This window comes from Gavia stellata, chromosome 18, assembly GCF_030936135.1.
Source record: "Gavia stellata isolate bGavSte3 chromosome 18, bGavSte3.hap2, whole genome shotgun sequence".
Taxonomy (NCBI): Eukaryota; Metazoa; Chordata; class Aves; order Gaviiformes; family Gaviidae; genus Gavia; species Gavia stellata.
This window is the reverse complement of record NC_082611.1, coordinates 10,047,860-10,060,661: the sequence shown is the minus strand read 5'-3', so window position 1 is coordinate 10,060,661 and position 12,802 is coordinate 10,047,860. Positions and strand designations below refer to the sequence as shown.

At 37.4% G+C, this 12,802-nt stretch overlaps 1 protein-coding gene across 1 annotated transcript in view; it reads right to left on the bottom strand.

Moving 5' to 3' along the window:
- Positions 1-12,802, bottom strand: part of SMG1 (SMG1 nonsense mediated mRNA decay associated PI3K related kinase) — a 67,263-nt gene that overhangs the window by 5,471 nt on the left and 48,990 nt on the right. Inside the window, exons 40-55 of the mRNA XM_059826545.1 lie at positions 12,407-12,653; positions 11,557-11,786; positions 10,780-11,028; positions 10,243-10,381; positions 10,046-10,155; positions 9,211-9,429; positions 8,589-8,779; positions 7,793-7,965; positions 7,137-7,416; positions 6,134-6,406; positions 5,762-5,996; positions 4,066-4,292; positions 2,758-2,908; positions 2,480-2,669; positions 1,775-2,244; positions 636-773 (exon numbers count right to left, since the gene is read on the bottom strand). Coding sequence (XP_059682528.1) covers positions 636-773; positions 1,775-2,244; positions 2,480-2,669; positions 2,758-2,908; positions 4,066-4,292; positions 5,762-5,996; positions 6,134-6,406; positions 7,137-7,416; positions 7,793-7,965; positions 8,589-8,779; positions 9,211-9,429; positions 10,046-10,155; positions 10,243-10,381; positions 10,780-11,028; positions 11,557-11,786; positions 12,407-12,653 — 3,522 coding nt within the window. The remainder of the gene's footprint in view (positions 1-635; positions 774-1,774; positions 2,245-2,479; positions 2,670-2,757; positions 2,909-4,065; positions 4,293-5,761; positions 5,997-6,133; positions 6,407-7,136; positions 7,417-7,792; positions 7,966-8,588; positions 8,780-9,210; positions 9,430-10,045; positions 10,156-10,242; positions 10,382-10,779; positions 11,029-11,556; positions 11,787-12,406; positions 12,654-12,802) is intronic.

Here is a 12,802-nt window from a genome sequence, read left to right as displayed (position 1 = left end):
CCCACCAGAAAAAAAGTAAAAAGTAATCACGTTTCTAGACCAAAAATTATATAAAATCGTAAGAGTCCTGAACTATTTTACAAATAATCTTAAAAAATATGATCGCAAACAGTACCTTCACAACTAAAAAGGAAATTAAAATTCAAGCAGCTAAGCAGTATTTATTTTAAACAATTAAACATTCTGTATTACTGATACCCAAAAGTCTAAAAAGCTGAGCCAAGCCACAGCACACAGAAACCTTAACACACAGAGTAATTGATTTGCACAAATCTACAAAGGAAGCTTCTGACACTTAGCTAGTAAAATGATAGTAAGGATGATCTAAGTCAAACAAACTTAAAGAATAGGGGCATGATCAGCCTTCAGAAGGAAAGGTACTTTCACATATTTGTATTTTTGCTCATGAAACAGATTTACTGACATTCCAGAGAGAATATTTTGTATGAAACAGCAAAATCAAACAATGTAACCGTACACATCAGACAGACTGAAAGAGATCAGTGAAAATAGCACTAAATTTATGCTTCAGTAGCAAGAGAAAACATAATCTGGAGGTGGCAGATAATTCTGCAGTTTGTGTTAGCGTCCCATTCCAATATGCTGCTGAACAAACCTCCCCAAAATAGTAGTACCTGGACTGTTGCAATTGAAGCTTCAATCTGACTGAGTGTGTGAAGTTTCTTTTTCATGCTGGCTAAAATTGCAGAACGAGGTGGAGGAGTAACAGAAATAGCTTGTGGGCGACTGATGAGGAGATCTTCGTGCTGCCACTTTAAGAAAACAATGGGAACACTTGATTATCAATATTGCCCAGCACAAAATATTTTGCTTCACAAACAGCCATTCTAGTACTCTGGTACACTTTATAAGTAAGGGCATTTTAAAAGGGCTAGGTGTCAGACAGCACGCTTAAAAGTTCTAAATCATTAGAGTATTAAATTATATAAGTAGTTGTAAACTATGTTTTGCTGGCTTGAATATTTATACCATTAATCAGTCACTAACTTACTATAAGCGATTTACACACATTTCCTTGATCTAAAGGAAAACCCACCAATATTCAGAAACAAGTCACTCGTGATGCATTAAAACCAGTCTATGAAATGGTTTATTAACTGCTATGGAGAAAGCCTTTACCCTTAACCTACAAATCACTACAAAATGAAGACCAATGATACTACAATACAGCTGGATACCAGCATACAATTCAAGGTACACAACGGCATTTATCTAAAGCCTCAGAAAAACATTTTTCAGGATTGATACTGCTGCTATTTGTATTTTTTCATGAGGCAAACAGTGGAGCAAGGAGATGGTTAATGCATTAAGACTTTGAAGGAAAGGTATAAGATGACATTCAGCAATGCATACCCTCTGTTTTAAGCAGTCTCCTCCCTTAAAGTCATAGTCTGTTTGAAAAAAGGGGGAGAATGGGACAACATTGCTAGTAAGAAAGCCAGTGAATGACTTTTTCTAATAAATGACTTAATGGTTATTGAAAAAAAAGTTACATGTATTGAGTAAAAAAAGAACTTACACATTGCCACATTTGCATCTTATAAAGCAGCTAGTCTTCAAAAGAAGCTAGCTGTAAGACTTTTTTCCTTATATATTTACAGAACAATTTAAAACCAAAATACTTTATCAAGTCCGTTAAAATACTCTAAAGCTCATTCAACAAAACATAAAGTTCTTGTTGTGCTCAGACAAAGTAACTAAAGCTCACTTTCCACAGACACAATTTGGAGAGAAATATCATGCATGGTCTTACCTGGAACATGGCAATATGCAGCTGTACTCTCTGAAGACTGGTCTTGCAAGACGAAATACTGGTTTCAAGTCTGCGCACTAGATCATGCTTCTTCCATGCTGTATCGTATGAACTAGCTAATACTGTTGCCCTGTTCATGACCAGCTGCGAGAACTTGCCAACTTGGATATTGTGCTCCACAGCTTTCTTGCACAGGTCATCCACAGAAACTTTGCTTTCTGCTCCAAAGTCTTTAGCCTCTACCTGAGCAATGATATCGACACCCAAAGCGCTGATGAAACTGCACAAGGTAAGTCCCAAAGCTTGATTTGGAAGGCCAATTAAAAGCTGTCTCACAAAGTCAGCTGTAAAAGCCTTGATTGGTTTGGCCATTTGGTCTTCACTAAAACAAGAGTTTCTGTAAAGGGCTTTCACATTGACAATTTGAACAGGTCCATTTACTGCATTCTGGTCTTCAAGTGAACTGATTCCTTTTAAAGGAAAGAAATAGTATTTTTGTTATAAACAAAACATTTGATGCATCTAGCAAAATATTACCTGACTTACAAACATAGCAAGATTACAGGAATTAATTTCTAATTTCTGCATACTTGCCATATATGAAAGTTAAGTTACAATGAAAGTGACCATTTTACATTCTTCTCAAAAGGACATGGGATGAGAAGTGGACAAAGCGATACTGAATATTTGATAACATTTATTTACCTGACAATGTTTTAGAAAAGGTACCACAGAGCCTGAAAAATTCTTTAATTGTTTGCAGTCTCTTCAGAAAGAAGATTTCCTCTAGAACTTGCCGATTATTGTCATCATCAAAGAAGTTAACTTGGGTGCTCCGGGCTTCCCTAATTATGTCAATCTTACGCCAAGCCACAGGTATTTCCATCTTGTTTAGCTGAGCAATGTAAAGGAAATAAATTAGATTTTTATAAAACTTTCATATTCCTGACTCAAAGAGTACTCTGAAAAGAACAAATCCATACCTTTTCAATCAATAAACCAAATGCAGTTTCCACTTGAGCAAACATTCCATCAAAGGCTACCAAAAGCATCTGACCAGCTGACATTTTGGGAGTTTCATCAACTGAAGCATTTCTTGGCTGAATCAGCTCACCATACTGAGCATGAAGTACTCTTAAAAAAAAAGTTTACATGTTTTTTCTTAGTCTACAAGAAGTAAACAGGATTTTCTTGAACTGATTGATCCCACAGCTAGAGTAGACTGGAATTAAGTTGCATCTGAACAAGGTGAAGTTTTTGCAGGCTCTTCCTAGCCCCTCCCACCCCGAATCCTAATGCTGGTCTCATAAGAACAGCTAAGGATACCACCATAAGATGGGATTGTATTAAAGGACCAGCTACAAAGTTAACTTAAAATACAGGTAGAGGATACAGACTGTACTTCCTATGAGCATGGTAAAAAAGTTATGACTAGTACGTGATGTGAATATCACCTTTCCTTCCTTGAAAACCAAGTACTGGTTTTATAACATACACATATATAACTGACTGAATGGAGTATGGGCTAAAAAGGTGGAGGATGAGATGGTGTAACAGCTTGCCGCTCCCTCCCTTGTATCACTTTTGACCCTCAACTAACAGGCTGAGCAGGCTTGCCAATGGGTAAACTAAGAAGAAAATGAACCTAAGAGAAAAAAAGTAAATTGTTTTCAACTGGTATAACAGCCTTCGTTGTACCACTGATGGAGCCACCATAACTGGCTCAAGGGAAGCCGCAAGACCACTTCTTCCACTCATCAGGAAGCTTGTGAATCGTCTCAGTTGCCTACCAAGCACTTCCCCAGAAAGGTACAAGATGCACAAGTCTTTTTGTTTGGTTGGGGTTTTGGTTGTTTGTGGTTTGTTTTTTTTAATCAAGTCACTGATTCATTATGCAAAAGCTGCTCACCAAACCTCCTGACAAGAGGACTGCCATGCTTACAAGCTCTCCCTTTCACAGGTTCCTCCCACTAACTAATGGACCATTTCCTATTTTTAGCATCCCTTAACTTCAAACATAAAATCATAACTACGTATTTTGGAAGAAGTTGACTACCAAAAGTCAACTTTAAGCAGATGCAAGTGTAAATTGCCATAGCTCTGTATTTCTGTGTGCAGATCAACGCACAAACACAGAGAGCAAGTGTGCGCACTTTAGACACTGCACTCTGCTTACGGGTATTCTTGGGCAAGAATAGTCTGTACCATCAAACAAATAATAAAATTTAGAGAAATTAATGTTCTGCCGTCTTCATTCTCTCATACCTGAACTAAAAACAAAGGTGATTTACCTTGCGACATCAATGTAATGAGTATGTGTTTCTTCCTCTAGCCCCATAGCGGCATTTCGTAAGTAGGCTTGAAGAGATTCAACCAATGTTTGCAAAGGGACTCCATCAGTTGTTTGTTCAATAAGATTATCTAATTCATGGAGCATACTTTCTAAAGTATACTCTCCTTTCATTAAGCACCTAAGCGCTTCAGGAAAAATGATCTGTCGGAAGTTTGAGTTCAATTCCTGTTGGGAAATAAGTATGAAAACATAAGAAGTTCTACACTCTCAAAAACTATCATATGCAGCATCTTTCTCATTTTAGTATTACACCACCCTGTGGTAAACATGGTGGTCAGCCAAGGATCAAAATCTACTCCTCTTTTTTTCAATTTAAAAAAATCAGGAATACGTTAAACCCTGTACAAACCCAAAGGTTTGACATCTGCACAACGTAGCAACAACTACCTCAATAGCATTAGCAACAATACCTTACACCAATCCTCAGCAGACGATTAGTGGTACAGAGATCACACTTTGCAAATAAATTTTGTCAAATTATGTAGCTTTTCTTTTCCATTATGTAACTATAAACAAGTGAGAGTTAAATTATTTACTGAAGTTATGATTTGCTAAATTGATTGGACTAGGCAAGGAAAAAGAATCAAAAACTTGCCAGATAGCGATTATTTCGCTAGAGTCCTGCTCATGCCACATAAATCAATGCCGGTAAGAAAAACAGTACCTTAAATGGCATAAAGCAATTTTCCCCAAACAGAATGCATCAGAGAGCTAAAGGCAGCTAAAGAAAGAACTAACCAATGCACTCTGCCTCCAAAATGAGACAAAAAATGAGACACCAAAAAGGTTAGCTCTCTTGACTGCTCAGTGAGCTTACACATCTTACCTAAGAGCTCACAGGGAGGACAACAATGGGTGGGTGAAAGATCTCAGCTGCAATGCAATGAAATTGCATGCATGTTTCTGAAAAATTTCTGAAATGTTAATACTTTGAAGAGTGAAGAAACAAAGTCATGAAAATCTCAATGAGCTTACACAGGTTGGTAGGAAAATATTTTTCAAATACAATACAGTGGAACTAAAAGCCTCAAAAAGCTATTTACACCAGCCACCATTTATAAACCACTTAAGTCTTCAGCAGATATTTTACTCAAGCTGCCCTTAATGGTTTTTTTGTTTGTTTTATTAAAGTGGAAACATTTCTAAAACACAAAATTATAAATGCATTTTTCTCCTTGCCAATCTTGGCAATAGGGGCCTGCAAAACAGGTTTTCGGAATTTGTTTCAAACTACTTGTTTCAGCTGAAAGTAAGTAAGGCTTAGCAGAAGCAGAAAACAGAGCACAGATTAAACAGTTTGGAAGTTGTTCTGGACTGCCAGCAACAGAATAAAGGAACAAAAGCAAGACATGAAGCTGGTGTGTCTATAAATCTTGACAGCAGGGGTTTTTTTTGTCATGTATAGATCAAAATGGTTTCTTTCAACCAATGAAAACGTAAATAGCAGTAGCAAATGCCTGTTCAGCTCAGCCAGATAAAGCAATCAAGGCTAAGGTCCAACAAAAAAAAAATCTCAGCAGCATCATAAACAAACATTTAGCTGTTTAAGGAAGAAGCTGTTAAGAATGGCTTAGCTGAAGCCTTAGAAGGTTGGGGATGAGGAAAGAAAAAGTATCATTACAAGTAAGTATCACCTGAAGTGAGATATATACTCCATTCGCTAAGTGAACAGCTTCTGATGCTTCAATTGGGTTAGGAATATCTAAGTCCTGGGGTACAAGATGACACTGCTTCAACAACTGCACAAGGCACGTAACATTCCCACTCATGCTGCAAAGCTCCTCCAAGAACCAGGCTCCATCTCTTGAAGTTAAATCAACCAGTTGCTCTCCAGCACTAGATGCTGCACCTTCCATCATCAGATTTCGCCTAGATGAATTATGACACTTAGTTAGACAACCTGCCTGCTACTGCATTCTCCACATAATTGTGTCACTTAAATATTCTTTTTATGTGGTCTCAAACATGAACACACACACACAAAAATTTCACAAGAGGCAACTCACCTTGTCAGCGTACAAAGAGCAGAGATGATAACGCTTGCTAAGCTCAGTGAGCCCTCCTCTCCATTTTCATGGAGGAAAACTTTTATGCAACGTTCAATTTCTTTCAGCTGCTCTTCACAAACAGGTACAGTAACTGCCTCCTGTTTCAAACGCTCCACCTGCCTGATAAGTCTGTTATTTATATCTGCTGCATAGCGCTGTAGAGTCATTTCTGTAGCAGTTATGAACTGACACATACTTGGAGGTGGTTGAGGAGCATACTGCATTTCATACCTGTAGAACAAAAGTACAATGACAAAATTCTTCATTCTCAAGCACTAGCAAATTGCATTCTGCTCTGTGGGTAGGAAAAACACTCCACATTTGAACAGTCCCCACATCACCTACTCCATATCAACTCTAAATATAACAGCAGTTGATGGCTACCCTAATGACACTTTCATAAAGTCCTAGAATGCACCATATTTCATACCTATTTGAAAGGACAGAAAACAATCAGTAGCCCTTGAATGAAAGAATTAATAGAAGATAAAAAATAGGAAGGAAACAGGTTTCAGTGTAAATCCTTGAATATAATCTATATCTTGTAAGGCAAGCAGTAATAATGCTGAAAAAGCCTGACTTTAGAAAAAAAAAAATAATTGCTTGAAAATCTGCTTTAATAGAACAATCTTTCTTTGACTTAAGCGATTTTTAAATACTGGAAGTTTCTAAAACCCCTAAATATCACTGCCCAAAAGCCACGAACATGGTTCTTCATTTGTTCATTACAAGTCAACGTTAATTGGTTTTCTTTTTGCAATACACACATTAAACTCTGGAACAGTATTTTTAAAGCAGCTTTTCGTCTTTTTCTCCAAACTTCTAGAATTACAACCTTATCTTGTATTGCTTTATAATTACATCGGTCCTCGCAAAAGTATTCATTTTAATTAGAAAATTAAAATTCTGAAGCAGCTTGAAAATTAAGTTCTTCAAACAATCCATTATTCTGTCAACTTACTTCCTAAAGATATCCTGACAACGCTCTATTGTCATGTTACAGATGAGTTCTTCCATCCAGGTTTTCCACTGCTCTATTCGGTGCTTCTGAAACACAGCTTTTGGATACTGAAGAGCTACTGTTGCATAGTTGTGCAGTTGTTCAAGACAACCACGTAACACGGATCTTCTCTGCTGGAGAAGAGCACCAACTTCTCCTTCCAGTTGTTCACACTGACTGATTAGATGTGCCTGGCCTGCATTTTGCAGAAACGCTGTTGCTGGTACATAACTTGGAGGACCTTGTAAGAGAGATAGTTAAAAACTAAGACACATCTCTGAAGAACACATATTTTATAGCATACAAATAAATACTGAGCATTGACATATTTTCAAAAATATTCTTTTACTTGTGACAAAGGAGGCATGGAGAATTCACATTGAGAATTTGGAGCGCAAGGTAAGAGAATAATCTCGTGCCCAGCTAGGGTAAGACAGACAAATTCCTTCAGACAGCTTGGCACAGAAACCTTGAAGTGCTCTGAAGAACCCCCTTTCTTTTCATTTATTCTATACAGGTCCTTGCCTTTAAGTTAGAGGATACTCATAGTGCCTCCTGATATTAAACTCTAGTTACTTCCAAATCATTCAAAAACCTCCACAAATACTATTTTATACCTAGGTCCATTTGTGTACTAATTTCTTGAAGAAGACTTGCAAGTTGCGTTGCCTCTAAATTACTGAAAGCAGTTTGGTAATGTGTTATCCACTGCTCAAACTCATTCAGCTTCACCTGGATTGCTTCCTGGACAGCTCTTTGTTGAGACTGCAACTGGGTGTGCTCAGAATACCTGAATTATTAAAGCCACAGAATCAAGTAAGTACTACAAGAAAAAAAAACACTTAACTATATTGTATACAAAACCATATTGAACTATACAACTACCTTGTTGACCAGAAAATGAACACATTCTCACCAATTACATAGAACTTTATCAATGTTGTGTTAATAATTATTTTTTTTCTACAAAATAATGAATGCGTGTGCATATTCGTGCAATTCTGAAATCCTTGATCCATTTCAAATAAACTTGAAAAATAAGTTAAAGAACTAGAAACTTAGATGAAAAGATTTTTGTGCTATTTATCAATAGCTGCATTATGTGGATTAATTTGATGGGACACCACATTCAGCACATTCGGTCTCTTGCCTTGAGAGTGAAGTGTGGAACACAGACTAACACAGGTTACATTGATTAAGTATGAGGCATAGGACATTAAGATTATTCAGCAGGAAAATGGTTTCAGTAGTCCTTTTTGTACAAGGAGGGATTTGCTTACTGCAAGAATAGCTTTACCCAGCTATTAATCTCTCTCATATACACATTTTTAACATTTTCCTTTTAAGTACATTACTAAACCACAACTGTATCCAACTGCGAGAATCCTGACAGAATTCCTGGCTCCTCTGTACCTGTGCTGAAGCGTGTGGGAGGGATGATCCACTCCTTCTGCACCTTCAAGAAATTCTATCTCCTCCAGTAGTTTTCCTTGCAACTTTTCTACATCTGTCAACTGCTCTTGCACGTTCAGATACTCTTCTAAACTATTGTCCAATTTTGGCAGCACAGCAAGCATTTCATCTCTGTTCTTAAACCAGTTAACCTATAACCAAGACACAGACGTTATAGAACTGGACTTAATTCAAACAGATACGAGAAAGTAATATATGTCAGCACTTAACCCTTCAATGATGTTGTTCATCTAGGACCACCTCCAGTGCTACAAGTGCTAAAGCTTAATGGACATTCTTTATTTAGACTGCTCTCTAAGCCTCTATTTTTAACCCTCTAGCCCAGATTGAGGCAAAACATTAAAACATTTTTAGAATTAAGTACACAGAAAATGAAAACTAAATACTTGTGAGTTCCATATAAGCACTTCCCTCCATACAAACTCAATTTAGGTCAATAAAATTTGTGAACTATTTCTAATACATGACCACCTCTTCCACTACCCCCAAAATGCAAATAAATAAAGTGAAAGCATAGGGCCTACTTTGGTTATAAAATAGAAAATTATTGTAGTAAACTCACCTTTATCTCAGCCACTCTTGAAGAGAAGAGACTACGTGTAATATCTCTTTCCATTTCTCTTTTGCTTTGTTTGTTTTCAGCCTGCTGGCCACCACCACCATAGACAGCTCCAGCAAATCCTGCTTCCCCTCCTGCTGTCCAGTCCACCAGAGGATCATAAACAAAAGCTTCAAGCAATGTAAGCAAAGTCTCTCTCCCACGACGCATAATGTGAAGGACCTGCATCATATTTTAAACAGACTCATTCTGATCTTGCATTATCTTTGTACAACAGTGGAATTTTAAATGCAAAATACTGTACTTGAATAGGTACAGAAATCCATAACTTATCCCTAACCACTACAAATACAGGAAGTACTGCATGTACAAATGCAGCTAGCCTGTAGTAACATTCACTAAAACTAAAGATGGCATTCTAGCCTTCCGCACAAACTCTATACTCTAGCAACAGACACTTGAGGAAGAAAACTCTCCTTTGTTCAGAGCATTTTTCTTTTTAAAAACATATCTGTCATGTTTACAAAGGACAAGTCCTGAAGAAAGAGGGTAAGCAAACCTTCACAAAAAAAGCTTCAGGAAAAACAACATTTTACATCTAGAGCTACAAGTCTCCCTTCACCCCTGAATTATAGTTGTACCACTACTTGCATATGTATTTATCTGACATCCTCATATTTCTTAAATACCTATTATAGGGTGTATCTAAAATAAGTCCAATTAAAATCACAGCAGAAAAGGTGAAGGCTTTCTAAATCAACAGCAGAATGTTTAATAGAAAAGTTCTAAGTATTTGGCAAGTGATAGCCCTCAGTTTTCTGCTAGTTTCCTAACTTACCTGTTCACAAGAAAGCCTGAAAACCCCTTCTACTCCTGTCACTCCAAGTGCTGTTTCAATATTGTGCGTCATCCGGAACGGAACCTTCTCTGGTACCCTAAGGCTTTTCCCTTTAAGATAAAAATTTAAGTTGTTTCTTTTAATTACCAAGAAGGGAAACCTTCTATTTGAATAACATATAGCATTTTTTAAATTACCTTTTTCAAAGCAAACATTATAATCTATGTGGACAACTTCTCCTGTAGTCATATCTATAAGAACATTATCCAGATGTCTGTCTCCAAGACCAATGATGTAGCCAACCATGGACATAACTGCAGTGGATCTTGCATACGACTTTAAAGAGAGTTTCAGGAAAAAATTATTTGTGGGAATCCTCTGCCAACACATTGGACTGACTACCATCTTAAAACGTTATCTTAAGTGTAAGTGTAAGACAAATCAAAACCAACTTATTCCAAGCTGTTTTCTATTTGTTGTCTGATGATATCTTACAAGAGTTTCATGTCTTAGGCTAACAAGTCTAGTATAATAATGTAGAGCTATCAGGTGTATACCCATTTTTTTATTCCAGATGGTACAATTGCCAACATTTCCTGTTACATGAAAGTTCAGCAGTGCTAGCTCACCTAACTCACAAGTATCATTGCTTGAACACATCCCAGGCATTTGTTGCCCCTCATCCCACTAAAAACACAGCCTTTCAAAGGGAAAATATGTTTGTTGAAACTCACCTGTGTAACTCTCCACCATTCATCCGGTGTAGTACATGATGACCAGAGCTCCTTAGCTAGGAGATTCGGGGGAGTTGCTTCCATCAGTTCTTCTAGAACAGCCCTCATGACATTCAAGGGCCAGTCACGACGCGACACATCAAGACTAAGCCCGACCGCCTTTAAAGCAGGTCCAATTTTACTGTAGTAAAGTTCACTGGGTCTAGGCACTATTCCAGGATTCTGAGGAGTCTGGTAAGAGTCCTGAGCCTAGAAGAGGTACAAATGGTAGTTTATGTATCGCAACTCATTACCACAGAAAAATGATCCCAAATTCAGTTTCGGTGAGAATGACATATGAAATCAACTCCTCTACTGAGGATGACTTTTACAGCTCAGAGAATTCTTTCAAAATTCAATTGTTTTGGCCTAACTCTACTCTTACCAAGGTAAATTTCAAAAATATAACTGTAAAAACTGTATTTAAAATGAAATGAGAGACTGAGACATGGAACTAAAATAATTTAACCAAGGTTAACTCCACTTGTTCAAAAACAGTTCTCCTTGAATCATCATGCCAGAACAGGATATTTATGTTACATACTGTAATATATATACATACATATATGCAGTTTCATTAACATCTGGTGAAATCCCAAGAGATATGAATACACAGAACCATTCTGCATTATTATGAACGAAACACAATCCTTTTAAGACTACATTATTTAGAATTGCAAAGCAAATCAGAATGTTTCCTTCTGAATTGTTCTAGCTGGCATAAAACACAGTTGTTACCTTTTGTGCTTGTAAAGCAGCTTCTCGCTGTTGCCACCGCTTGTAAAGACCAAACAAAGGTGTAGCTCCATCCACCCACTGGATCAAGCCTGATCTTGTTCCCAGAGGTGTCACAGAGTAGTGCCTCGCATGGAACCTTGGTGTCTCTTGACGATTAATAGTAGCAAACATTGTGTTCACAATTGATAAGAACTGCATGATTCTTTCATCTAGATGCAAGTCTTCCAAACCTGCAATAAATTTATTTTGTTCAAAATGTAGTTTCTAAATAAAAAAAAAATTCTTCTCTTAAAGCCCAAAATTTAGCGTGTTTAGAAATCCTAATTAATTTCAGACTATGAATAGCTTTATGAATTATGCGAATTAAGGATGAATTGATCAGCCTAAACCAAAGTGTTTACATAGCATTTACCTGCTAGAATCACCAGTTTATGAGAGTTGTCTCTGTAAGCAGTACACACAACAGTTACTAACATAATGAATAGGTCTTTCCCTTTCAGGGAAGGCATGAAGTCTCTGAAGTTCTCTTCTGGGTCTTACCTTAAGCTTCTGGAAAAATGCATCCAGCTAATCCTTTCAGTATGCAAGCAGAACACTGTTTCTGATGCAACCCTTATACAGAAGGGATCTGAAAAACCCCTGACTTACAGCTTCACAAGGCAAAATTCCTCAAAAATGTGTAGTGAAGTGGGAGGTGGGGAAGAAAGGGAGCAGATGCTCCAAACAACTCTTTCTCCGTATCATGCAGGCAGATAAAACAAAAGTTGCAACCATGCATCTTCCCAACTTTAATATAGTCTAATTCATAAGAAGAGACAGTAACTTGTATGAGAAAACTTCAATTTCTTACCTTTGAACAGGTAGGGATAGTTCTTCCCATCTGAACCCAGGAAAAGCAACTTTTTAGGTTTGGTTTTGGTAGGCAGGATTGTGATGGTGCTGCCCACACTATGAATTGTGACTGTGTCTCTGGTAGATACTTCTCCAGGAAGTGCTATTTCAGTGTTCATCATGGCAGCCAACCAAGGACTGATTTCTTCAAGTCGTAAAAGGTAACTAGCCCGTTTCTGTGCTCTTTGCTGCAAACTTAGCATAACCTATTCCAAAGAAATTTTTTGGTTTAGGTTAAGGTTCGCCTTAACAGCTAGCATTAAAAAAACAACCCACCCCTGAAACAGACTTAATGGTGGTCATCTTCCAGAAAGCATGGAGATTTTTCTTAAACTACCTTTCATCCTTGCCACCC